This window comes from Choloepus didactylus, chromosome 7 (assembly GCF_015220235.1).
Source record: "Choloepus didactylus isolate mChoDid1 chromosome 7, mChoDid1.pri, whole genome shotgun sequence".
Classification (NCBI taxonomy): Eukaryota; Metazoa; Chordata; class Mammalia; order Pilosa; family Megalonychidae; genus Choloepus; species Choloepus didactylus.
Genome location: NC_051313.1, coordinates 120,831,545 through 120,856,758, shown reverse-complemented (window position 1 = coordinate 120,856,758; position 25,214 = coordinate 120,831,545). Strand labels below are relative to the sequence as shown.

General features: G+C 54.2%; 4 protein-coding genes across 10 annotated transcripts; 3 read left to right on the top strand and 1 right to left on the bottom strand.

Annotated features, from left to right (window-relative positions):
* The first annotated feature begins 76 nt into the window (after nucleotides 1–76).
* On the top strand, nucleotides 77–5,693 carry GTF2H4 (general transcription factor IIH subunit 4). Of its 3 annotated transcripts, none has more exons than XM_037843064.1 (14): nucleotides 77–249; nucleotides 877–1,019; nucleotides 1,302–1,406; nucleotides 1,745–1,876; nucleotides 2,126–2,222; nucleotides 2,316–2,404; nucleotides 2,588–2,699; nucleotides 2,850–2,918; nucleotides 3,125–3,208; nucleotides 3,468–3,600; nucleotides 3,819–3,949; nucleotides 4,614–4,661; nucleotides 4,822–4,900; nucleotides 5,378–5,693. In XM_037843064.1, exons 2-14 carry the CDS (start codon nucleotides 880–882, stop codon nucleotides 5,548–5,550), a joined length of 1,392 nt encoding a protein of 463 aa, XP_037698992.1. In that variant the 5' UTR covers nucleotides 77–249; nucleotides 877–879; the 3' UTR covers nucleotides 5,551–5,693. The 3 variants fall into 3 exon arrangements, with proteins under 3 accessions (XP_037698992.1, XP_037698993.1, XP_037698994.1); XM_037843065.1 differs by having other exon boundaries at nucleotides 77–282; XM_037843066.1 differs by lacking the exons at nucleotides 2,126–2,222; nucleotides 2,316–2,404.
* A 110-nt stretch (nucleotides 5,694–5,803) lies between these two features.
* Nucleotides 5,804–17,264, top strand: VARS2 (valyl-tRNA synthetase 2, mitochondrial). 4 transcript variants are annotated; one of them, XM_037843022.1, is made up of 30 exons: nucleotides 5,804–5,881; nucleotides 6,284–6,511; nucleotides 6,649–6,730; nucleotides 6,824–6,924; nucleotides 7,231–7,352; nucleotides 7,457–7,523; nucleotides 7,614–7,711; nucleotides 8,392–8,473; nucleotides 8,625–8,744; nucleotides 9,189–9,300; nucleotides 9,992–10,080; nucleotides 10,601–10,691; nucleotides 10,932–11,059; nucleotides 11,166–11,269; nucleotides 11,465–11,546; nucleotides 11,852–11,928; nucleotides 12,011–12,086; nucleotides 12,384–12,489; nucleotides 12,688–12,758; nucleotides 12,894–13,019; nucleotides 13,226–13,330; nucleotides 13,488–13,556; nucleotides 13,681–13,759; nucleotides 13,880–14,007; nucleotides 14,149–14,301; nucleotides 15,176–15,382; nucleotides 16,088–16,199; nucleotides 16,319–16,494; nucleotides 16,672–16,800; nucleotides 16,906–17,264. In XM_037843022.1, exons 2-30 carry the CDS (start codon nucleotides 6,311–6,313, stop codon nucleotides 16,999–17,001), a joined length of 3,189 nt encoding a protein of 1,062 aa, XP_037698950.1. In that variant the 5' UTR covers nucleotides 5,804–5,881; nucleotides 6,284–6,310; the 3' UTR covers nucleotides 17,002–17,264. The 4 variants fall into 4 exon arrangements, with proteins under 4 accessions (XP_037698950.1, XP_037698949.1, XP_037698951.1 ...); XM_037843021.1 differs by having other exon boundaries at nucleotides 5,874–6,010; XM_037843023.1 differs by lacking the exons at nucleotides 5,804–5,881; nucleotides 16,672–16,800; nucleotides 16,906–17,264 and having other exon boundaries at nucleotides 5,892–6,511; nucleotides 15,219–15,382; nucleotides 16,319–16,456.
* Nucleotides 17,265–17,413: 149 nt separating this feature from the next.
* On the top strand, nucleotides 17,414–24,712 carry LOC119539492 (elastin-like). Of its 2 annotated transcripts, none has more exons than XM_037843123.1 (3): nucleotides 17,414–17,895; nucleotides 23,462–23,686; nucleotides 23,784–24,712. In XM_037843123.1, the coding sequence occupies exons 2-3, from the start codon at nucleotides 23,629–23,631 to the stop codon at nucleotides 24,416–24,418; spliced, it is 693 nt and encodes a 230-aa protein (XP_037699051.1). In that variant the 5' UTR covers nucleotides 17,414–17,895; nucleotides 23,462–23,628; the 3' UTR covers nucleotides 24,419–24,712. The 2 variants fall into 2 exon arrangements, with proteins under 2 accessions (XP_037699051.1, XP_037699052.1); XM_037843124.1 differs by lacking the exon at nucleotides 17,414–17,895 and adding an exon at nucleotides 21,563–21,707.
* Nucleotides 20,780–21,614, bottom strand: SFTA2 (surfactant associated 2). Its single transcript, XM_037843171.1, has 3 exons — nucleotides 21,436–21,614; nucleotides 21,143–21,231; nucleotides 20,780–20,993 (listed from the first exon to the last, which is right to left on the bottom strand). Exons 1-3 carry the CDS (start codon nucleotides 21,494–21,496, stop codon nucleotides 20,907–20,909), a joined length of 237 nt encoding a protein of 78 aa, XP_037699099.1. The 5' UTR covers nucleotides 21,497–21,614; the 3' UTR covers nucleotides 20,780–20,906.
* Nucleotides 24,713–25,214: the final 502 nt, after the last annotated feature.

Below are 25,214 nucleotides of genomic sequence, written 5' to 3'. Positions count from 1 at the left end.
AATTCCCACTATGCCCTGCGGCGGGCGAGTGCAGCGCCTATTCTTGTCTTCCCACTTTTCCACTCCCTCCCTTCTCTTCTGAATCCGTCAGTCTCGGCTTCCGTGTGAGGAGTCCTTCGTTCCTCTCCCCATCTTTTCCTCGTATTTTTCACCATCCTTTCCCCTATACCCAGGAGCCACTGCAAGATATTAGCTCCAATTAAGCGACCGCTCGAGACTCGGAGTGCACGAGGGGGGATCGACAGAGTGGTGAGGGAGCCCGGGGAGAGTGGGGTGGCGGAGGTAAGAGGCAGAGTTGGGTGAGAGGCGAGGAGTGGAAGGAAAGTAGGGGAAAGTTAGGAGTTAGGACTGTGTCGGGTCAGAGTGAATGGGGTGAAGGAGACTTTGGGGGTAAAGGAGAGAGGTGGGAATTCGATTGTAAAGACGGAGGGGAGATGTAGTTCTTTGTCTGCTTAGCCGGGGAAGCGGGGCGAAGAAATAGAAGATGGGAAGGAATGACCGATTTGCAACCCATAGGCTGATCTGGCCAGGAGGGGTGGAAGAGGAGAGGACCGGGATCAAACTGTTCAACTAAAGATAAGACAAGTCATTGAAATACAAAGTGATTTTACACATATGGGACAATTAATTCTGTCATTTGGAAATTGAGAGAAGACTGGAGTTGAGGGCAGAAGTGGGGTGAAGAGGCAGGACAGGAGGGGAGGTTGGTCAGATTTGGGAGTAACAGGAGATGAGTGACATGGAAGAGGGAACCACAGAAAGGATGGGTTATTTGGGGAGTGCAGGGTGGGGGGAACTGGAATTGCAATGAGAAAAGGGAGGGGTGACACTGCCATGGATGGTGGGGATGTGCTTCTAACACTTGGCATCTCTCAGGTGATGGAGAGCACCCCCACAAGGGGTGGACTTAACCGAGTACACCTACAATGCCGGAACTTGCAGGAATTCTTAGGGGGGTTGAGCCCTGGGGTATTGGACCGATTGTATGGGCACCCTGCCACCTGCCTGGCTGTCTTCAGGTGAGGACCCTTTTCATGGCAGGGATCATCATGGTGGGGAAATGTAACAGGAGTCTGCAGACTGGAATAAGTTATCATGGGTGGAAACCCTGAGGGGCTTGGAGATTACTTCAAAGGGTGGCAGGCCAAAACAAATGGAGTTTTGGGGGGCAGCTGGACTTGCAAGGGTATGTGTGTGGGGGGCGTGGGTGGTGGTGAGATGAAACATTTGAGAGGCTCTTGGAGGCAGTTATAGATAAAAGTCAGCTTCTGACAATAACATTTGACCTCTACCCTCTACAGGGAGCTCCCATCTTTAGCTAAGAACTGGGTGATGCGGATGCTCTTTCTGGAGCAGCCTTTGCCACAAGCTGCTGTAGCCCTGTGGGTGAAGAAGGAATTTAGCAAGTGAGTTTCTACTGCATTCACAGCCAGATACAAACTTCTTAACAGCTGTAGTTCCCAAACTACTGTTTCTTGGATCACTTCCAAGAAATATTAATGGGTATACCACAAAACTCATAATTAAGTAAGTTTGGGGAACTCTGCATACTGTATTTTTCCTCTTGGAGAGTCATGACATATATAGACTTGGATAAGTCTTGCAATAAAGAAATTTGTCTTAAGACACTGATTTCATTCTGTGTTCCAGGAATCATCAGTTCAGAAAAGGCAGAAACAGAGGCCTGTATGGGCTTCCTTCTTGTTCACCAGAAACCCCATTTACCTCTCTGCTTTTGTTCCAGGGTGCAGGAGGAAAGTACAGGGCTGTTGAGTGGCCTCCGTATCTGGCACACTCAGCTGCTCCCTGGCGGTCTCCAGGGCCTCATCCTCAACCCTGTCTTCCGCCAGAACCTCCGTATTGCCCTTCTGGGTGGGTATGTCACTTCCATCTCTTCCTAAGTTGGGACATGGGAACTGCTAATTAAACAGCTGGAGGGAGAGCTTCTGAGAGACCTCCATAGACTCTAAAGGGTGCCACCTTGGGGAGCTCCTTTAGGAATAGGCTAGACCAGGATGTAGCTGTATGGTGTAGGAAGTGCCCCTCATTCACGGCCCATGGGGATAAGGGTAGAAAGTGGGCAAGAGGCGGCAGGCTCCTTATTCTTGGCACATCTTGGCCATAGGGGAAAGGCCTGGTCTGATGACACAAGTCAGCTGGGACCAGACAAGCATGCCCGGGATGTTCCCTCACTGGACAAGTATGCCGAGGAGCGATGGGAGGTGAGGACTTGGGACTCTTGTGTCTCTGCTCATGCTCACACCTATCCATGGCCCTTAGAGGTATTGGTCTCTCCACTGTCTTCTGTTACTCAGGTGGTGCTGCACTTCATGGTGGGCTCCCCCAGTGCAGCCGTTAGCCAGGACTTGGCTCAGCTCCTCAGCCAGGCTGGGCTCATGAAGAGGTGAGGAAGCCAGAGATACAGGAGCCCCTTGCTTTGCCATCTCCTTGAGCCCTTGCTAAACTGGATGTCTGGGGCAGGTCAGGATTGGAGGGAGTCAAATGAAAAGAAAAAAACGTGAGAGAACAAGTGGGGATGGTGGCTTTTCTCTGCATATCTCCACCATTGTTCCTCTCTGTGTCCTAGTTCTGAACCTGGAGAGCCACCCTGCATTACTTCTGCTGGCTTCCAGTTCCTGCTGCTGGACACCCCTGCCCAGCTCTGGTACTTTATGCTGCAGTATCTGCAGACAGCCCAGGTGAGGAGGCCAGGGGCTGCTTCCAGCATGCTCTGCTGTTCCCAGGAGCATCCCCGCTGAGAGACCCCTGCCCTTATTTTCTTTTTTCTGTCCTGCTCCTCCCATTTTCTCTTCCCCTCACTCCCTTTGTCTTTGCCCCTTCCTCTCTAGAGCCGGGGCATGGATCTAGTGGAGATTCTTTCCTTCCTTTTCCAGCTCAGCTTCTCTACTTTGGGCAAGGTAAGGAGGGAACTGTGGCTGGGGGCTTCTTGGGCAGACTGAGGGATAGGGAGATGGGACGGGGGGAGTGTGGTATGGGGCAATAGAGTGAGAAGATAAGAACAAATATAACTGACCAGAGATGGGGAAAGTGGAAATGAGTCTTTGGGGTCAGGGGAGGAAGGATGGGATATGTTTTGGATCCCAGCTGGCCCTCTCTTCCCCAGGATTACTCTGTGGAAGGTATGAGTGATTCTCTGTTGAATTTTCTGCAACATCTGCGTGAGTTTGGGCTTGTTTTCCAGAGGAAGGTACGGGCATACAAGTACATGGCTTCTAGGGAACAGCCTAGTGGTGTGTTGTCTTGACCTTTAAAAGGAAGGGTTGGGGGTGTCTCAGGAGGCAGTAGCAGAAAGTAGTTGCCAGGACTGAATACTTGGGTCCCATGGGGGAGAGAAATTGGGGGTTGAGGTTCTGTGGACTGTGAGGGATCTGATGTCTCGGGCAGGAAGATGTAGGGCAATGACACCTAAGCAAGGGCTCTCTACCCTTCCCTTCTATCCTTTCCAGAGGAAATCCCGGCGTTACTATCCCACGCGTCTGGCCATCAATCTCTCATCAGGTGTCTCTGGGGCTGGGGGCACTGCGCATCAGCCAGGCTTCATTGTCGTGGAGACCAATTACCGACTGTATGCCTATACGGGTGAGCCTGGACAGAGGGCTTCTGGGAGAACAGGCTGGGGATGGGCATGGGGGGCAGAGGAGGGAAGGAAGCAGGAGGGGATGCTGGTTTCTCTTCCCATTCGCCTAGCACCTGGTAGCTTACAGAATGCCCTGCCACTCCTCAGCACTTGAAGGAAGGGCTTGAGGGTATCTGAGAGTGGGGTTAGCCCTCCTCATCCTCTGCCATCTCTGGATCAGAGTCGGAGCTGCAGATCGCCCTCATCGCCCTCTTCTCTGAGATGCTCTATCGCTTCCCCAACATGGTGGTGGCCCAAGTGACCCGGGAAAGCGTGCAGCAGGCCATCGCCAGTGGCATCACAGCCCAACAGGTACCCCAGGCTGGAAGATGAGCTGCACTTGGGCTGAGGGGTACAGGGGGTCACATTACAGGAGGCTGGCATCAGGTCTCTTACCATAGGTGGTCGGTGGGTTGCCTGTGTTTGAACACTGGGCACACGAGAAGTGTCTAGGTGTGAGAATAGGTAGACCCTTGAGAAGAAAAAAACATGGAGGGAGGAGGAATAACCCTCGATTTTGTCTCAGCATCACCACTTCCTGTGTAAACAGCCTACTTGCTTCACTTCTGTGAGTCTGTTTCCTCATCAGAAAATGGAAATAATGACAGTCCCCACCTCACAGAGTTGTTGAAAGGATTCAATGAGAAAATAAAGGCAAAGCATTTAGCTTAGAGCCTGCCATGCAGTAAGTGCTCAAAAAATAATAGCTGCTGCTATTTTAAAGAAAGAAAAACAAAACAAGGCTATGGAATAGCAAATGTGCCAGAGAGGGAATAGCAGACATGACCAGTGGGAGCAGCAAGTTGGGACAACAGCTCACCAGGGACGGGCCGAGTTGACAGGTACAGGTATTGAGGGACGTGGCTGTGAATTTTTAACAAAGTTGACATTCCCATGACATTAGGTGATGGCTCAGAGGGCTTGCTTTCCTGCCTTCTCACCCTAGCTCTGATGCTATTATTGTCTGTTTTCCTAGATCATCCACTTCCTAAGGACAAGGGCCCACCCCGTGATGCTCAAACAGGTACACTTACCAAGATGCTGGAGGCTGGCAGCTTCAGGCACTTGGTGCTGAGATGATGGAAAAGAGGGGTGGGGGGCATCCAAGTCTGGGAATGAAAGGAGTGCAGGGTTGTCTGGGGGTGGTATTCCTGAATCCTTACAGCCATCCTTCACCCCTGCAGACACCTGTGCTGCCCCCCACCATCACGGACCAGATTCGGCTTTGGGAGATGGAAAGGGACAGGCTCCGGTTTACTGAGGGTGAGTGGCCTCCATGGGATGTCTTGGTTATTGGCCAGAAGGTCGATTCAGTTTTCATGAACTGAAAAATTCTTCATGCATATAATTTTTTGTCATCTGCCATGGGCTGGGAGAGAAAAGATAGTAAGACACTTTATTTTGTGGTAGGTGGTTGGCAGCAAGTAAAGTGGCACAAATCAGTGCAAGTTGGACTAGCTAGAAAAGGGAAAGAGGGACTGATAATCCACAGTGATTTCTCTGTTTTGGTGACCATTAATAGGTTTTCTTTTATACTGTCTTCCTGAACACGGCTGGATCACACCAGTTTTAAAATGAGCCCGGGAGCAATAGAGAAGTAGTCTAGATTGCAGCGGAGGGCAAGCCCAGACCACCGCCTTGAGGCTGCCAGGAAGGGGCTGGGACGACTCCCCAGGTTATAGCTCCGAGCCTCATGTCTGGCCTTCTCTCTCTTCTCCCCTCCGGTCCTGCGGACCCCAGGCGTGCTGTACAACCAGTTCCTGTCGCAGGTGGATTTTGAGCTGCTGCTGGCCCACGCGCGGGAGCTGGGCGTGCTCGTATTCGAGAACTCGGCCAAGCGGCTCATGGTGGTGACCCCGGCCGGGCACAGCGACGTCAAGCGCTTCTGGAAGCGGCAGAAGCACAGCTCCTGAGAGCGTGGGGGCTGGGACCCGGGAAGGCCGAGCCGGCCGCGTGCTAGGGGCGCGGCCTCAGAACTCAGGACTTAGGGTTGTTTTTTATTTTGTTTTGTTTTGTTTTAATTTACCACGTTGGGACGTTTCTTGTTTAATAAAGTTATGGAAAAGAAGCAAGCGGCCCGGCTCCACCCCGTGGCGCACGGGCGCCCCTCAGCGTGGACAGCCATTGGGCCACGGGAGAGGGGGTGGGGCCGAGGTCCGCTCCTGCGCATGCGCCCGGGCGGGTCCCGCCTCCAGGCGCCGCGCGGATCGCTGGTCATGTTCCGGGGTCTGCGGGTGCCGGCGGGTGAGAGCGCACCCTGGCAGCCTACGGGGCTGGAGGGTGCTGTGTGGCTGGGGACCGCGCGGTGGGACGGGCGTGCGAAGATCACGGTGACCCTGTCGGATCTCCTTGCGGACACTTGGGCACACTGATGTCGGTCATCTCTCCCAGATGTCAGCGGTCACCCTCTTGTAGATGCATGGGTTGAGGGATAGTTTCCGACCCTGCTCGAGACCAACCCTGGTTTCCACGATTACTGGGTGCTTTCCCTGTCGATACCATGCACTTTAGTCCCCCCGAAGGAAGGATTGGGTGGGAGGGGACGGCTACTTAGAATAACAGGGCAGTGCTAGTAGGAGGCAGGGCAAAAGAGGTGAGACTAGGAAAAGGGGTAACATATTCTGAAGTGCTCTCTGTCTGGAACAGATCTTGACCCCTTTCCAAGCGCACCTGATGTCTCATTTGTCTCTGGCTTTTCTTCGACCACCACTTTGGGGGCTGAGGCCTTCATGGGGCCTCCCCAGGTCCCATGCCCTTTCAACCCAACCGGAGCCCTATGGGTCCCCCATCTCCCGGAGGAACCGTGAAGCAAAGCAGAAGCGCCTTCGAGAGAAGCAGGCGGCGCTGGAGGCTGGCATAGTCGGGAAGAGCAAGGTTAGGGGCCACACAGCTTGCAGCATTGGTCCCTGAGAAGACTTGGGGGAGGGCTGGGAGAGAATCAGGGTCTGGGACCCAGATGGCTGCAGTATACTGGGAATTGCATGCCCCTTTCTGACCCTCCCTTTCCCTAGTCTCCTGCAGAATCCAGTAAGGCCTGGACTCTTAAGGAGATAGTATTGTATGAAATCCCTACAGAACGCGGTGAAAGGAAAGGTAACTAGGGAACTTGGAAGGCTTTTTCACTCACATATTTGTTGCCATGGAACAAAGTTTGGTAATTAGTGGAGCTCTCCTCTGCCTCCACAGATGTATCAGGGCCCTTGCCTCCTGCATACAGCCCCCAATATGTTGAGGCTGCCTGGTATCCCTGGTGGGTACGAGAAGGCTTCTTCAAACCGGAATATCAGGTCAGTACCTGGCAGGGAGGGGTACTAAACTGTTCCCAGGACAGAGTGGCCTGTAAGGTTGGTGGGCACAACTGACCTTCAGAATTTGGACCTCAGAGCCACATTGCAGAGCCTACTCCAGAAAAGGAGAGCTTGCCTTCTGCTCCTGGCGTCTCCAGAACTTTCCCTTGGCAGGTTCTAACCCCACCCCCGCCCCACATTTGCTGGAAAGTTCTTTCCTGAAGTTCTTTCTGCTTTGGAGACACCAGGGGGTGCTGTTCCCCCAGGTAACTTCCAATTCTCTCTTGCCTTTTGACTTCTGTCTAGGCCCGGCTACCCCAGGCCACAGGAGAGACTTTTTCCATGTGTATCCCACCCCCCAATGTCACTGGCTCCCTGCACATCGGCCACGCACTCACGGTGGCCATACAGGATGTCCTAGTGCGCTGGTGAGAAGGCCTGGGGGCTTCTTGAGTTCTTGGAGGGCAAGTAGAAAGTGGGGAAGGAATGAGGATAAATGTAAGGTGTTCAAAGAAGAGGGTTTCTGTTGCAGGCACCGGATGCGTGGAGATCAGGTGCTGTGGGTCCCTGGTTCAGATCATGCAGGCATCGCCACGCAAGTATGTCTTTTGCTACTTTTTTCTTGAGTAAAAGAAATTTCCTCAAAGCAATCTGATTCTCTATTCAGTTGCCCTCTAATTCTAACATAGGCTGTGGTCGAGAAACAACTGTGGAAGGAGCGAGGGGTGAGGAGACACGAGCTGAGCCGGGAAGACTTCCTTAGGGAGGTGTGGAAGTGGAAGGAGGAGTAAGTGGGCTGGGAAGAGGTGGAGGGGGCTGAGATATTAGAGGCTGGGGTCTTTGATTCTCAGCTACTTTCTTTCCTAACTTGTAGTCCATGGCTCTCCCTACCCAGCCCTAACTTCCCTCAGAGACAAAGTCTGGGGCCCCGTAGCACTTGCTGGGATTCTCCAGGCTTTAGGTGTGGGTGTGGGTGTGTTTAAGTATGTATGTGTGTGTGTATATATATATTTATATACACACACACACGCACACACAATACATATACATATGTAGACACTTAAACTTTTAGTTGTTTTTTTTTTCCTTTTTTTTCCACTTACTCCATTTTCCCTTGTGTAGATTTTACCAACCCTCCCACTTACCCATTCCCACCTTCCACCTGTTGAAATCACTCTTATTCTTCCAGGTCTGTTATCAAATGCCATCTTTCCTGTGAAGCGTCCTTGGATTTCCCACAAATTGACTGTCCCCTCCATTACTGTAGAACTTTATGCTTCTTTTAATGTCATAGAAGACTCCTTACTAGGTTTTGTGTCTGTCTCCATTAGCTTCTAGAGGCTGGATCCGTGCCAGACCCACTTTTTATTTCCCTCCATCCCCTAGAATTGCTGTGGGCATCACTGGGCCTGTTACATAGCAGCTGCTCAGGATGCGTTTGCTGACATGAATTCTCTCTGGGGACAGGAAAGGTGGAGAGATCTGTGAGCAACTCCAAGCTCTGGGGGCCTCCTTGGACTGGGATCGAGAGTGTTTTACCATGGATGCTGTGAGCATTTAATGCCTTGGTCCCTGTGGGTATTGGCTGGGGCTGGTGTTCAGAGATCTCTGCAGGGGAAGTGTGTGGGCAAGCCTGGGTCCCTCAGTGGGATGAAGGGCTGTGAAGGGGCTCTTGGATGTGGACATTCAGGTCCTTCCAGGGCTCCTCAGTGGCTGTGACTGAAGCTTTTGTGCGACTCTACGAGGCAGGGCTGTTGTACCGGAACCAGCAGCTCGTCAACTGGTCATGTGCTTTAAGATCAGCCATCTCAGATATTGAGGTGAGGGGAAGAAAGAGAAGCAGGTTTGCGGAAACTCCGAGGCAGGAGAGTAGGACGGTTCAGATCTCAGACTTGAGCCAGGCTGTGTGGGCTCTAAGGGGAGTCCTGCCACCTAACAGCTGTGGGATTTTTGGCAAATTTGTTGGCCTCTTTAAGCTTCAGTTTTCTCAGTCTGTGAATAGATGATGGAAATGCTTACATACAGGGTGTTGTGAGGATTAAATAAAACACTATGGTTTAAATGCACAGTGAATATTTTACTGTAAGTATTACTGCACAAGAAGTAGGTGAGGGGAGAGAGAGAGAAGCAGTTCCAGAATCTTCTGAATGGCTCTTCGATGAAATGCAGGGAGGCCAGGGTAGAAGGGTGTGTGGAAGTGGGAAGCCCAGGTGGGGAGCCTTGCAGAAAGGCTGCTCCCTGGCATGGCTTCCTCATGCCTCCAGGTGGAGAACCGGCCCCTGCCTGGCCACACAGAGCTTCGACTGCCTGGCTGCCCCACCCCTGTGTCTTTCGGCCTCCTTATTTCTGTTGCTTTCCCTGTGGATGGAGAGCCTGGTGAGTGGAGCCCACCAAAGCATTGACCACTTGCCTCTCCCTCCAGCCCCTGTCGGGCTCGTGGGAACCCACCAGTTTGTCTCGTGATCTGGTGGGAAGGGTGTATGCTGCCTCTGTGGTGTCTATGTTATTTGGGGCACTTATGCCAGGTATTCTGGGGAGGTAAGAAAGCTGTGTGAGGTGACGGCCCTCCGGGAGCTTAGGCTAATTCTGCAGACGTCTGCCCAAAAAGTGACTTAAGACTAGTTCTAAAGTGTGGTCTGAACAGTGTTTCTACGAGTCCAGAGAAGGGACACATAGACGAGCTGGAACATTCAGAGGAAGCTTCTCATAGGAGAGGGGCTGCTGCTGCCCTGAGGAATGTACAGCATTTGTGATTGGGACAGTCCCCTGGGGTCCTCTGGTGTCAAGCAAGGACCCTGGGTGTTTTTATTAATTCTATCCCCATTTCTCCCACTCCAGCCATTGGGGAATTCCTTTGCCCCAGGCACCCTCTCAGGCCTCTTGTCACTGGCTAAGAAGGAAACCCCAGGCTCCTGTGATCCTAATAATTGTCTCTACTAACTCCTGGGGTCCTGGTCAACCTTGACTGCTCCCGCCCCCTCCCTTTTCCAGTTACTGACTTCAGCTCCGTCAGGAATGAGGGATTGGGGAGATGACCAGCTCTAAGTGTTTGAACCTTTGTCTTCAGACGCAGAGGTTGTGGTAGGGACCACGAGGCCAGAGACACTGCCTGGAGATGTGGCCGTGGCCGTTCATCCAGATGACTCCCGATACGCAGTAAGGATAACCCGTGCACGCCGCCACCCTGGCCTTCCTGCCCCAGGGCCTCCTCTTCTCTCCTGTTAGGATAGGGGCCCCTTCTTTCCTGCTGCTTCCTTTTCTTGAGATTGCTCCTCTCATCTCAAACCTTCAGTGGCTCTAATTCCACTCCCTTTTCTTCCTGATGTTACACTTTTTCTCTAGCTCAGGGCTTGACAAACTATGGCCCGCAGGCAAAAGCCAGCCCACTGTCTGCTTTTGTATGAGCCACACTAATTCACCCAAGTATCATCCGTGACTGTTTGGTCTAACTGCCACAGAGGCAGACTAGCATCATTGTGACAGAGACTGAGTTTGCCTCTTGGGCTGCAAAGCCTAAAATATTTATTCTCTGTTCCTTTAAGAAAAGGTTTGCTGACTCCTGTGATAGTTCTTTACTGTCTGGCTTTTCTCCTCCTTACTTCCAGGGTTCTCATGCCACAGCCCAAACCTTCCCCCTAACACATGCATTTGTCCCTGAACCCTCCCCTCCCTTCAGCATCTACATGGGCGACAGCTTCGTCACCCCTTGACAGGGCAGCTTATCCCCCTTATCACAGACTCTGCTGTTCAGCCACATGTGGGCACAGGTGAGTGGAGGGGAGGTGGTGGAGGAAAAGCCAGGGGCCTCTAGGGGAGAGGGGAGGGAGGGGAAGGAAGTGGGGAGGGGGGAATCCTCGTGGAGGGTTGTCTGAATGAGTGGTGGGGAAGGAGGGGGAATAGACAGGGCATAGGCAGGGAGGGATGGGGAGGCATGGGCAATGGCCATACATCAGGAAAGGAAAAGTCAAGGTCAAGGTTAAGTGCTCACTGTGGTTCTTCATCCCCAGGGGCAGTGAAGGTGACTCCAGCCCACAGTCCTGCTGATGCGGAGATGGGAGCCCGACACGGCTTGAGCCCCCTGAGTGTCATTGCGGAGGACGGGACCATGACTTCCGTCTGCGGGGAGTGGCTGCAGGTGGTACCAGGCACAGCGTCACCCCATATTTTGGGGACACCTTCTCTCTCCATTCTCCTGTTTTTCTAGAGGCCTCTAACCTTTAGTATTACCACTTGTCCTCTAGGGTCTTCACCGATTTGTGGCTCGGGAAAAGATTCTCTCTGTACTGAGGGAGAGGGGGCTTTTCCGGGGCCTGCAGAACCACCCCATGGTGCTACCCCTCTGCAGGTAATCCCACCTCAGTGCCTTCACCTAGAAACAGATGAACCATAAGACTGACAGTAGTAGGGCCTCTGCTCCCCCCACATTAGAACATAAACTGTATCCTCAGTACTGAGGCCCCGACATGTGGTGGGGTCCTGTGTCCCAAGAGAAAGGCAGAGGGCAGGAGGAGCAGTGCACTCACCCTTGCCGCCCTTTCAGTCGTTCTGGGGACGTGGTGGAATACCTACTGAAGAGCCAGTGGTTTGTCCGCTGCCAGGAAATGGGGGAGCAAGCTGCCAAGGTGAGGCTGCAGTGCAAGGAAGGACCTGGGCCGGGGTGGGGGTGTGGGGGGCTTCCCTGAGAATTTGAATGAAGAAACAAGGGGGGCTGGAGGATCTCTTACCCTGAAGACCTTGCTGCCTGGGGTAACTGAGAGGAGAGCTGGGTGGGAGGCAGGCTTGTCTCCTCACTAAAGCCTGGGATCTTTGCTGGAGACTTGGGAGTTCCTTCTGAGTCTTAGAAGCACCTCAGAGGCCAGCTGCTCCATCCCTGGAGAAGTACCAGTGCAAGAAAGGAGGCCGTGTCTAAAGGTTCTTTTCTCTCCAGGCTGTGGAGTCAGGGGCCCTGGAGCTCAGTCCGTCCTTCCACCAGAAGAACTGGCAACACTGGTTTTCCCACATTGGGTAAGAGCAAGGGGTGTCCTCATGGACCTGGGGAGGGGAGCGCCCTGCTTAGGCTGAAAAGTCACTCGTGTCCTCTCGGCAGGGACTGGTGTGTCTCCCGGCAGCTGTGGTGGGGCCATCAGATTCCGGCCTACCTGGTGATAGACGACCATGCAAAGGTTCGTGGGAGGAAGCTGGCAGGGGTGGGGGGAGCATGGCGGAAAGAGCCTTAGCCTAGAAGTCATAGGGTGTCTAGGATCAGTCCCAGGTCCCTGCCTTATTTGTGTGCCTCACAGCCTTAGTCATGAAACCTAATGTGCAACAAGAGCTCCCCCAAGCTCGAGTTCCCTCATCTTACCCCCAGAAGGCTGGCTGTCCGAGGACCACACGAGAGAGAGCGACAACTGAGTGATGGTTTATACCTGTTGGTGGCCATCGTTCTTCCCCACTCTTTCCCCCACCCCTTTCTTTTGCAGGGTGACAAGGAGGACTGTTGGGTGGTCGGGAGGTCGGAGGCCGAGGCCAGGGAGGTAGCTGCCAAACTGACAGGGAGGCCAGGAGCGGAGCTGAGGCTGGAGAGGGGTGAGTGCCAGAGCCTGAGTGGGAGGGTGGGGTCTTTGAGGGGAACAGACACTGAGATGGAGAAAGCCCAGAATGGGGCCAAGGGTCAGACCTCTGGTCCTTGAGGGGGTTGGGGTGGGGCTGGAAGGGTGGGAGCAGTAGTCTCAGGTCCTAGAAGCCAAGATTCCAGTTGTCCCCATTCCCTCTTCTGTTTTCTAGACCCTGATGTCCTGGACACGTGGTTCTCTTCTGCTCTGTTCCCCTTCTCTGCTCTGGGCTGGCCCCAAGAGGTGAGGTGGGTTGTGAGAGGGGAGAGCTGTGAAAGTGGGGATAGTGAAGGTGGATGCTGGGTGCTCTGGAAAGGCTCAAGAAGAGCTGGAGGCCCAGGGCCTTGGGCCTCTTACCGCTCATCTCTTTCCTCCTAGACCCTGGACCTGGCCCGTTTCTACCCACTGTCACTTTTGGAAACGGGCAGTGACCTCCTGCTGTTCTGGGTGGGCCGCATGGTCTTGTTGGGGACCCAGCTCACGGGGCAGCTCCCCTTCAGTAAGGTAACAGCCCTTCTGTGCCCTCTCCTTTCTGTGACTCCCCAGTTTTCTCCAAACTTTGTCCTTTCTTTTTCTGACCCCCAATGCAGTGTTCTCCAAGTTCCTGATTCCTCTTTCCTCATTCATTTCCCACCCTAACCCCTGATGCCAAGGGACCCTCCAAGGAGAGGCTGTCCAATCCCTCCTCTGCCGACCCCTCCGTTCTCCAGGTGCTTCTTCACTCCATGGTTCGGGACAGGCAGGGCCGGAAGATGAGCAAGTCCCTGGGGAATGTGCTGGACCCACGGGACATCATCAGTGGTGTGGAGCTGCAGGTCAGGATGAAGATGCCAGCCTGAGGGGTGGGCTTTGGGGGACAGAAGAAGGGTGTCTAGGGAGAGGAGCCGGTGGGGAGGGAGGAGATGTGGGGGGCAGTGGCGTGACCCTTGTCAGGGCTGGAGAAGGCCAGTGGGTGACTCCCCCCTCCTCCAGGTGCTGCAGGAGAAGCTGAGAGATGGGAACCTGGACCCCGCAGAGCTGGCGATAGCAGCGGCAGCACAGGTGAGTGGCCGTGGTCAGCCCAGCCCCAGCCTCTTGCTTGTGGCTACCAGTTACTTGCGCAACTCAGGCTTCTGGCCTGCAGCCTCACAGATGTCTGCTACCCCTCTTCTCCCTCTGGTTGCAGAGAAAGGATTTCCCTCATGGGATCCCTGAGTGTGGGACAGACGCCCTGAGATTCACACTGTGTTCCCACGGAGCCCAGGGTAAGCCCCGGGTGTGGTGAGGGCAGTGGGCCCTGGGGCGAGGGGGCGAGGCAGGACCCAGGTCTTCCTGGGCTGCTGCCGCTGCCACGTGCACACTCACCCGTTTCTCTGCCCTCCCAGGGGATGACCTGAACCTGTCTATCTCTGAGGTCCTGAGCTCCCGCCATTTCTGCAACAAGATCTGGAATGCCCTGCGCTTCATCCTCGGTGTTCTAGGGGAGAAATTTGTACCCCAGCCTGCAGAGGAGGTGAGACAGAAAGAAGAGGTGCTTGTAGTGGGGGAAGTCAGAGTTCTGAGGGAAATGTGGGCCGAAGGTGGCATCTGGAAGGAAAGGAGGCAGGGGAGTGGGGGTCGAGCCTCGCATTGCTGAAGCCCCTCCTGCCCGCAGCTGTCTCCCTCCTCCCCTGTGGACGCCTGGATCCTGAGCCGCCTGGCCCTGACTGCGCTGGAGTGTGAGCGGGCCTTCCTCACACGGGAGCTCTCGCTCGTCACCCACGCCCTGCACCGCTTCTGGCTCCACAACCTCTGCGATGTCTACCTGGTGAGTGAGCCAGGGGGCAGTGCCTGGCATCTCCAGGCCTGCTGCTGATTCCCCGAGAAGTCTCTAATTGTCCCTTCAAGATGGGGCAGTCTCCGTTCCTCTCTCCCCTGGGCACTGTTGCCTGCCCATCATCTGTGGGGAGACCAGAAGGGATACTTCTGGAAAAGTGAGTCTGACAGATCAGGTTAGGAAAGCAGATAGGAAGGTGTTTCAGTCCTTGTAATTGCTGAGGCTGAGGGCTGTGAGATGCCTGGGAAGGAGTGGAGGGGTCTTTAGGCTTCTCAAACTTGGTCCAGTGGCCACTCACCAGAAGGGCTCGCTAAGCATGGGCTGCCGGCGCCACCCCCAGCATGTCTCATTCAGCAGGGCTGGGGGTGGTGGGGAGAATTCTCCCTTCTGACCCGACAAGGGTCACGCCACTGCCCTCCACACCTCCTCCCTCCCTGCCGGCTCCTTTCCCTAGAGCCTTTCTTCTCTCCCCCAAAGGCCACCCCTCAGGGCCATACTTTGAGAATCGTTGCCCTGGATCATTGTTTCTCAACCTTTTAAGAAACCTGTGTCCCTTTTTTTCCCTCTTTCTATGTCTCCTTTTGATTAGCAAAAAGCTCAAAGCTTTTCTTTCTAAATTACACATGCCTCACTGGAAGTCTGCTTCCCCACCCACCTCTGAGAACCACTGCCCTGTATTTCCATTTTTACCTGCTCTCAACTGTCCTGATGGGATTGTGGTCCAGTCGATGGTGTCTGATGCAAAGTGCTTCTGCCCCTCCCCCTCCCAGGAGCTGCCCCTTCCCACACTGTTCCCCACAGGGAGGGGCTCCCTAGGGGTCAGGTGACGTGGGGCCCTGTCCTCTGACCCGTGGCTCCCCCCCAGGAGGCAGTGAAGCCGGTGCTCTCGCACTCTCCCCGCCCCCCAGGGCCGCCCCAGATCCTGTTTTCCTGCGCCGACATTGGTCTCCGCCTCCTCGCCCCGCTCATGCCCTTCCTGGCTGAAGAGCTCTGGCAGCGGCTGCCCAGCAGGCCGGGCTGCTCCCCAGCCCCCAGTGTCTCGGTTGCCCCCTACCCCAGTGCCTGCAGCCTGGTGAGTCACACACGTACGTGGTGTCTTGGGGTGGGAGCAGTCTTTTGAAAGGGTCTGCTGTGGGGGTCATTTCCGGGAACGGCTGGTAGTTACCGCAGTGCCTGTGCAAGGATGGGTTGTCACTGAGGGTTGCTGGGATTACTTGGAGGTCTTGGCGGTCTAGAGAGTGGAGTGGCCAAGAGCATGGACTTTGTTGCTAGACCGAAACTGACTGGCCATGTGCCAGTGCCTCAGTTTCCTCCTTTAAACTAGAGATAGTAATAGAACATGCTGTGGTTGTGGTGACGGTTAGATGGGTTAGTAACAGGTGTCCCAAAAATCTCAGGGCAGTTTTAAGCTTGTAATAACTTTAAAAGTAAAAATGCTACAGAATCACTGAAAAAGCATTTTAAAGTTTCACTCTTAAATTTTTTTTACACTTGGTTTTGTGAATTTTGAATAATAACATTTTTAATTTTAACTTATGTTTGCCTGTTTGCTACCTTCAATCAGACCAACTAAACGGCAAGCTCTGATGATGTAAAACCTTCTTAGATGACCCCCCATTTTCTGCCATGTTCCATTCCTTGAGGGGGGGTGGTTGATTTGGGGGTGGAGAGGACAGATCCCTGGGGAGATGGAGCGGGCAGGTGGGGGCCAGAGCCAGGAGAGTTGATACTGAGTTTCCCAGAAGCCTGTTTGCCAACTCTGGTCCCCCATCCCCAGGAGCACTGGCGCCAGCCGGAGCTGGAGCGGCACTTCTCCCAGGTCCAGGAGGCTGTGCAGGCGCTGAGGGCTCTCCGTGCCACGTACCAGCTCACCAAGGCCCGGCCCCGAGGTGAGGCGGGTCCTGGCACCTGGGTCCCTGCAGGAGGAAGGGGCTGGCAGGGAAGCCAGGATGAGAAGGGAGGTGGGTTCTGAGGCCTGGGTGCTGACGGTCCCTCTGTCCCTCCCCAGTGTTGCTGCAGAGCTCAGAGCCTGGAGAGCAGGGCCTCTTTGAGGCCTTCCTGGAGCCCCTGGGCACCCTGAGCCGCTGTGGGGCTGTGGGCCTCTTGCCCCCAGGTGTGGCAGCTCCTTCCGGCTGGGCCCAGGCCCCACTCAGTGACACTCTCCAGGCCTACATGGAGCTGCAGGTGACCAGGGAAGATTGGAAGATTGTGGGGAGAGAGGGGTGGGAATTGAGAGGAAATGCTGGGAGGAGGGGAAGGGGGTGGGTGCTATGAAGGTGGGGTGGGGACTGAAAAATGGGGAGGAGAGAGGTGTTGTGTGGGTCGTAGATATCTGAGTCTTCTCTCCCTGCTTTCCCCCAGGGCCTGGTGGACCCCCAGACCCATTTGCCTCTGCTGGCTTCCCGAAGACACAAGTTACAGAAGCAGCTTGATGGCCTCATGGCCCAGAACCCAGTGGAGGGGGAGGCAGAGACTAAGAGGCAGCAAAGGGTGAGGGCTAGGGAAAGCCAGCTTGAAGCCCAGCTCCCTGAGGGAGGGTGAGCTCGGAGGGGCCGGCCTCGTACCTGGACCTCATCTTCTTCTCTCTTTGTCCAGCTTTCTGTCCTCCAAATGGAATTGTCGAAATTGGACAAGGCAGCCTCTCACCTCCGGGAGCTGATGAATGAGTCTCCCAGCTCCAGGGAGCTCTGAGCTCTAGTTCCCACCATCCCCGTCCATTTCCCTTCCTCCCAGACCTGTCTTTGAGGACAGACAGACTCTTCAGCTGTCAGCTTTCAGGCACCTCAGAGACTTTTTCGTCCACTCATTTTGTAACTGTGGAAGCAGACTGGCTTGGTTGGAGTGACTGCGGGCATCCTTGAGACCCTCACCTTCCTGCCCTGGCTTTCTTCAGGATGCAGTCCCACCCTGGAAGCTCAGGAATGAGGAAATACCAGACCGGCTTTTAAAATCCAGAGCACATGTGCATGTGGTCCTTTTTTCCCCCTCTTCTCCTCTTGCCTCAGTTCTTCCCTGAGAGCTTAGTCTGGGAAAAGAAGAGAGGGACCCTCTTGGTTTTGGGCTCTGGGGCCACTGTGGGAGTGTGGGCATGGGGATGACGTGTGGGGAAGAAAGGGGAGCTTTCTAGTGGTGGGGAAGGCTCAGACAGTGACCCTGGTCCTGCCTCTTCCCTGGACTTACTAACAGTGCCTGACTTCTGAGGGCCCTTCCTGTCTGCTGCAATCCAAATAGAAGCTTCACTGCTCCTTGGCCCTTTCCTCAGCAGTGCTGAGTAGAGCCCCAGGTCTGAGGGGCTGCAGGGCTGCAGGGTGTGCTGGGGGTTGAGAACTCCCACCTTCTGTGGACCTGAGACCCACTGCCCACCCAGCCCCTGGCGAGTTCCATGCTGTCAGTGCACAGACCCCCACCTTACCCCCTACGTACCTCATCTCGTCTCACTAATTCAGGGGCCTGCCCCTTCTACTCCTAAGTTACGTTTTCTCCAGCATCTCTGAGTAGCTGCTATTTACAGAGGACCTATCTTGGGCTGAGTCCTCCATGGTTCTAAATGTACAAGGCCATTTCCCCTCCCAAGAACCTAATTAGGTAGGTGTGAGCTCCATTAAGGAGATGGAAAAATACATTCAGAGAATGAAAGTAGGTTGTCCAAGTAGACTCAAGAGCTGGACTGAACCCAGTAAATGAGATGCAGGTTCTTTTGGGAGCTGTAACAAAACTTCAGATATAGTGGTGACTTGGACAAGATGGAGCTTCTTTTCGCTGCACTTAGGAGTGCACGACTCTGCAATGATGGCGGCCTGCACCCCTTTCAGTCTTACTCTTCTGCCATTCTGACACACTTTCCAACTTTGGGCCCAAGATGTGCTGCAGCTCCCCACCATCAGGTCTCCACTTGCACGCCGAGGGAAGAAGGAAAGAGAAGGGGGTGGCACTTTCCTTTTCCTTGTTCCTCCAGTCAACAGACAATTCTCGAGCACCTGCTGTGTGCTAGGCCCTGTTCTCACACTTGGATTCATGAGTGAATGAAACAAAGTTCTGCCCTTGTGGTGCTTTCATTCTCACGGGGAGAGCCAGAAAGATACAGAAATAAACCACGTCATATGTTTAAAGGTCATAAGTGCTATGGGGGCAAAAACGTAGAGGAAGGTAATGGTGTGAGGGTACATGTGTGGGTGGCAGAGTGGTCAGGGACGCATTCGCTGGAAAGGTCCTATTTAAACAAAGACTTGCAGGAGTTGCACAATTAGCCATGTGGCTGTCTGGGAGAAGAGGGTTCTAGGAAGACCCAGAGCAAAAGTAAGTTGGAAGCTGCCTGGAGTGTTCACAGGAGGCCAGTGTGGTGGGGCAGAGTGAGTGAAGGGGAGAAGAGTGGGAAGCCAAGTCAGCAAGGGGAGGGGCAGGAAAGGCTCAGGGAGGGTCATCCTGGTTGTGCTGCCCCAAATTGTAGCCACTTGACTAAAGTAATTAAAATGAAATAAAAATTTAAAATTCCATTCCTCAGCACACTAGCCACATTTTAAGTGCTCATAGCCACATGTAGCTAGTGGCTATCATATTGGTCAGTACAGGTTATAAAGCACTTTTATCACTGCAGAAAGTTCTATTGGAAAGTGTGGGTCTAGGGCCTTTTAGGCCATTGGTGGGACTCCGGTTTTTTTATCCTCTGAAATGGAAGTTCCATTCCTTTCAAAGATATTGCTAGGAAGTTGCACACTTCCTTTCTACTTGCACCCCCTTGGACAAACTCTAATCACATGGCCACATTTAGCTGCAAGGGAGCCTGGGAAAGGTAAACTTCAGATAGCCGTGTGGTTAGCTAAAATTTACATGACTATCCCAAAGGAAGAGGAAGGCTGTTAGGGGGATAGCCATTAGTCTCTGCCATTCCCAGGTCTAGTGAACCCCAAAGAATTTTCTTCGCTGCCCTGTCCTGTCTTGAGTCTTGGGAGAACATTTTTTTGGGGAAAGAATTAGAAATCATATGCTGGTGATCCCAGGCCCGGAGACCTAAGAACCAGGCTGAGGAGCAGTTAGCTGTCTGCTTCCCAGCCTTTTGGGGCTTCAGACATCCTCCCCCCAATTTGTTTATGGACTACCCATCTGACCCAAGGGTGTCACCTGCCCATTGGTGGAAGTTCCTTTGGGGCCCCCATCTGCCTCTCCTCAGGGCTAACCGTGGCAGGACGCTGTAAAGGAGGCTGGGAGGAGTTTTGTCTGCTTTTGCCTTCACTTTCCAACTTCCTATGTGCCCCTCCTCCGTGCTGCCTGTGGTGAACTCTTGTCACTCCACCTTCCTCCAAAGGGGACAATCTCTAACTTCACATGGTGGTGATTATGGGTGGGGGGTGGGGGTGGGCAGGGGAGAGTATTGTGGAAAATAGAAAGCGATCATCAATACCCCCGAGTGGTCAAGTCTGGGCTGCATGCTTGCATTTTGATAGCGCTGGTGAGAAGTTAAGATAGTCTCAAGGAGGGGAGTCAGATGAGGGCCTGCCTCAGAGGAAAGCAGAGTAAGGGGGAGCCTGAACTCCTAAGGGGACTAAGACTCCTGTGTTGGGACCGGGTTTCCCTCCAAACAACACCTGTCATCCTTGCCCACTTCCTACAGGACAGGCACCGTGGTGTGCGCTTTAGGTCCATTAGCCACGTAATCCTCACAACAATCCTAGGAAGCAGATGCTATTATTATCCCCATTTTGCAGGTTAAAAAAAAAATTGAGGCTCCAAGAGGATAAGAAAGTCACCCAGATTCAAGCTGTGTGACTATGTTCCCGTGGCCGGCTACTCCACCCACTGTGAACAGCCCCTGCCTTGCCCCTGGCCCCCGGCCGGCTACCCGCCCTCAGGGAGTCACTGAGGTGAGGAATCCCTCACCTCTTGCCTGAGCTGCCGCCCACCCCACCTTCCACCCTGACCGACACATGTAGGTCCCTGGGGTCTGGGGAAATGTCCTGGGGGTGCTCCATCCACAACTCTGTCTGGCATTGCCGTGACCCCAGCCCCAAAGCTCAAGTAAAGGGAGATGAAATTAAAACCTTGCTGGAGCCAAGACATTTGTCTGGTGCCTTCTCTGCTCACATCTGAGCGTGACCTCTCCACTGTTAATGGACCTTAGACAGGTGACATCCTCTCTAAGCCCTAATTTCCTCATCTGTTAAATAGGATAATGATACAGATTACACACATTTAGGGTTGCTGCAAGCACTGAAATGGGGAAGCATTATCCCTGGAATAAAGGAATTCAATAAATGTTTTTCCTTTATTCCCAGATGTTCTGAAGAGCTCATCTTCAAGTGTGTGTGTGCTCCCAAATAGTTCATCACCCAGATTCCTTCTAGACCTTTGACAGTGGTGTTGAGGGAGGGTCCATTCCAGAACCCCCTACTTAACAATGGGGAGAGTCAGGGACTTGGGGGGGGCAACCCCCTTTTCCTGCCAACCCTATGCTCCCAGACACGGAGTCAAGTCACTGAATTCAGCAATTTTACTGCCACATGCGCAGGCCGGGGGCCTCCTGGAAAACTGGGTCAGGGCCTCCCCACAGCACCCCAGGGCCCAAAAGCCCCAGCCAAGAGGGCACAAGGCTTTACTTGCTCTCAGACTTTGCAGGAGATGTGCTGTCGGGATCCTGCACGATGGAGGGTGACGTTGGTCCCTGATGGGAGATGGAGGAGGAGGCAGAGCTGGAGAAGGGAAAGGGTTAGGGGGTGAGGTTTAAGAAGGCACCTCACTCAACCCCTGAGAGACAGCACCCAGCAGGGTGACACAGACAGACTCACAGAAACACATCCCAATTCACACAGCCCCCTCCCTTCCCTTCCCAACAAACTACCTTCTCGAGCAATTCCAGGAAGCTGGAATCATAGGAGAAATTTCCCAGGAAAGACTCCTTCAGCTTCAGTTGCAAAGTCATGCCCGGCCCTAGGGACTCAAAGGTATGGCTTAGGACCTGCTGCTCCACACCCCCACTCAATTCCTCTTCACCCCAAAAAGCCCTCCCAGATCCTCTTGGATGCAGGGGTTCAGCCTGGAATTCCTGGAAGCTCAGGTCTGAGGCACCAAGGAGCCCCAGTTCCTTTCCTCTGCCCTCTTCTCACCATGACTACCCAGGCATCCAGCCCTCACCTGCCCCACGTGAGCTGCCGAGGAGGGTCAGCAGGAGGAAGACGGGCAGCTCAGCCCCCATCACGGCCACCTGGCTTCTTCCACTCACTGACAGAAGAGATACCTGAGGCCCCGGCCAGCCTCTCCTTACCAGGCTTATTCCTATCTCCCTACTTGGTCCTTAGAACAAGAGTTTGGGGGGAAATGGGAGGGGAAGCTGGGTAACTGGATTTTCCAGTTCTCCCAGAATGGCTTTGAGGACCAAGGAGAGGGCCATTCGCTGGGCTCCTGGGGTAAGTAGAGGGTGGTCCCCCTCCTCCTCAACCCTGAATCCCTCCCCTCCTCCATGTCTGGAGGCTCAAGGAGGGGGAACCTAGATCCACAGAGAGGGAAAGCCAGAGTCAGGGAGGCACCCCAGCCACACCGGCCTGGGCCCCACCCAAGACTGGGCCTCTTGCTGCTCTTTAGGGATTAATTATTAACTGCAATTAATTTCCACCATTTGTGCCACCGAAGGGCTCAGGAATGCGGGCCCAAAAGGGAGGGGTGGATTTAGTCAAGGTTCTTCCCAAATCCAGTGCCCTGCTCCGGCAACCGCGGTGGCTTTCTAGGTGAGGATCTGGGTAATGGGGAGCTTTCAACCCGGAGTGTTTTGTTTTAGTTGCTCTAACATATCCTGGATACTGAGGTGGAGACATGAATATCCATCAAATACCTGCTGTACCCCCTGCTCCTTGCCATGTGCACTCACACAAAACCAACACCATTACACATGGGTGCTCAGAAAGGCAGACAGAAGGACAGATTTGCAGGGTTCTAGAATGGAAAGGGAACTGGGGGCCCAGTTAGTTTTTCATCTTTCTTTAAAAATAGGAAACTAAGGCCCAGAGAGGGTAAGTGACTTGCTAAGGTCACACAGCAAGTCAGTAGCAGAGGGATTAGAACCTCATTATGCCAGACACACAGGGACATGCTCAACAGACTGGAACACACTTGGACACACAAAGGCACAGGCCCTGCACCTTCCCATCTGCCTCCCCTCGCCTCATCCCACACACCCCAATGCAATACGATCTGGCACAGAGGGATGGAAGCAGAGACAGCCCGAGACACTAAGCAGAGTCAGGGAAAGGAGCGAAGAGCAAAACCAGGGAAATGGAGAGGTAGAGACCCAGTCCACCCATCAGTGTAAAGCAAGACCCCGGGTATCCCAGACTTGTACTGGAGAGCAAGAAGACCATGGCGGGAACAAACAGACAAAAAGAGAAGCAAACACGAGAGGTGTGAGCAGGGCACAGAGAAGGGAGCACAGAGAGATGCTTTGGGGTCGTCTGAGTTTTCCTGAGAGGACAGCAGGGTCTCCCCCACCTCTTTCCCAGCCGGGGTCCCCCACTCTTTCTATATAATCAGAGCTGACCCTGCTGTGTGGCATGCACATTACAAACATGATTTCCTTTAATACTTTGATGACTCTTTTGACATAGAGCTAGATCACCCCCATGTGACAGACGAAGAAACCAAGGCTTAGGTTGAACGCTCTGCCCAGACCATAGCTCGCAGGGGTGGGTTGGGGGCTCCAGCACAGGCCGTCTGGCTTCAGAGCTGGGCCCTGGCCTGAATGTCATACGTGCACCCCTGGTGCCCCTCTTCTCCCCTCGCCCTGCCCTGCCAAAGAACTGCAAAGCTGGGCGGTACGCAGCTGTCTAGTCAAGAGGTGGCGCAGTTGTCCCCCTCCCACCCTGCCCTGGGGTCTCCGTAGGGTCAGAAGCACAGTCCCCATCCTGTCTCCTTCCCCCCATCTCTACACACACCTCCAAATCCTGCTCCCTGAGTGACCCAGATGTCCTGACCCCGCAGTGGGTGAACTTCTAGGAGCAAGAGGACGACGTGGGGATGGGAAACTGGATCTCCTACATTGGAGCAGTGTTGGGGGTGCAGACTCAGACCTGGGGGAGGGGCCCCGAGTCGGGAAGAGCCCCAGGGACAGGAGGGGGAGTCCTCAGGCTCTTACTCACTCTCCCCCTCCCCTTGTGTTTCCTGGGATCAGCTGGGACAGGTTAATCCCCTGGGGACAGATCGGGGACCTCTCCCTGGGGATGGAGATGCTGGTGTTGATGGAGTCCCTGGCACACCTTGGCTCTTCGGAGACTCATCACAGGCTCGAGAGACTTTATAGAGCCGGGACACGGCCAGGCCAGGCAGCTCCCCCGCACCATGGACGCCGCGCTGCTGCTGCTGCTGCTCCTCGGCCTGCAGGAGGCGGCTGCCCAGGGTGAGCCCCGGCCGTACACGCGGCCCGGGAGAGGATGGGGGCCTGGCACCAGGGGACAGCCGCCTCTCCTAACCTATCGCTGTTCTCTCCCCAACAGCACAGCGGATCCCATCAGGAATCTCTGACGTAGTCTCTGCAAACTCTGTCTCTAGTGATATCTCCGCAGGGCTCCCCAATGCATCTGCGGGGCTCCCCGGTGCCTCTGCGGGGCTCCTCGGTGCCTCTGCCGGTCTCCCTGATGGCTCTGCGGGGCTACCTGGGGCCTCTGCCGGTCTCCCCGGGGCCTCTGCGGGGCTCCCAGGTGCCTCTGCGGGGCTACCTGGGGCCTCTGCCAGTCTCCCTGGTGCCTCTGCGGGGCTCCCAGGTGCTTCTCCAGGGCTCCCCGGGGCCTCAGCCGGTCTCCCCGGGGCCTCTGTGGGGCTCCCAGGTGCTTCTGCGGGGCTCCCCAGTGTCTCTGCAGGTCCCTCTACCATCTCTGCAAGTATCCCCACAGTCACCCCAAGTCTCCCCACAGTCTTCGCTAGTACCCCGACAGTCCCTGGGAGTCTCTCAACAGTTTCTTCAACTTCTCTGGGCTTTCCCAGGAGTCCTCAGACTCCAGCTTTAACTGTTTCTGGGAGCACATCAGGAGGAGTCTCAGCACCACCAGGTGACATATCTACTGCCCAAATCATCTCCAAAGAGCTCTTTAGTTCAGCCCGGGGTGCAGAGCGAGGGCTTCCTGGTGCCTAATTGTGAGTCCAGCAGGTTCCCAGAACCTCACTGCAAGCGGCAACCTCTGCCTTTGTGGTATGCAGGCTCCCCTGTGCCCGCTGTTTGATGTATCGCCGTTGTCTCTTGTGGTTAGTCTTGCTGAGGAATTATTGTGTACTCCAAGATCATGTCAATATCCTCCTATGCCTTTTCTAAGTTTTACAATTTTAGCCTTCAAATCTAAGTCTATGCCACAGACGTAGGGGACTGGTGGTTTGATGGGTTGGGCCCTCTACCACAGGTTTTACCCTTGGGAAGACAGTTGCTGCAAAGGAGAGGCTAGGCCTCCCTATGGTTGTGCCTAAGAGCCTCCTCCCGAATGCCTCTTTGTTGCTCAGATGTGGCCCTGTCTCTCTAGCTAAGCCAACTTGAAAGGTGAAATCACTGCCCTCCCCCCTACGTGGGATCAGACACCCAGGGGAGTGAATCTCCCTGGCAACGTGGAATATGACTCCCGGGGAGGAATGTAGACCTGGCATCGTGGGACGGAGAACATCTTCTTGACCAAAAGGGGGATGTGAAAGGAAATGAAATAAGCTTCAGTGGCAGAGAGAATCCAAAAGGAGCCGAGAGGTCACTCTGGTGGGCACTCTTACGCACACTTTAGACAACCCTTTTTAGGTTCTAAAGAATTGGGGTAGCTGGTGATGGATACCTGAAACTATCAAACTACAACCCAGAACCCATGAATCTCGAAGACAGTTGTATAAAAATGTAGCTTATGAGGGGTGACAAGGGGATTGGGAAAGCCATAAGGACCACACTCCACTTTGTC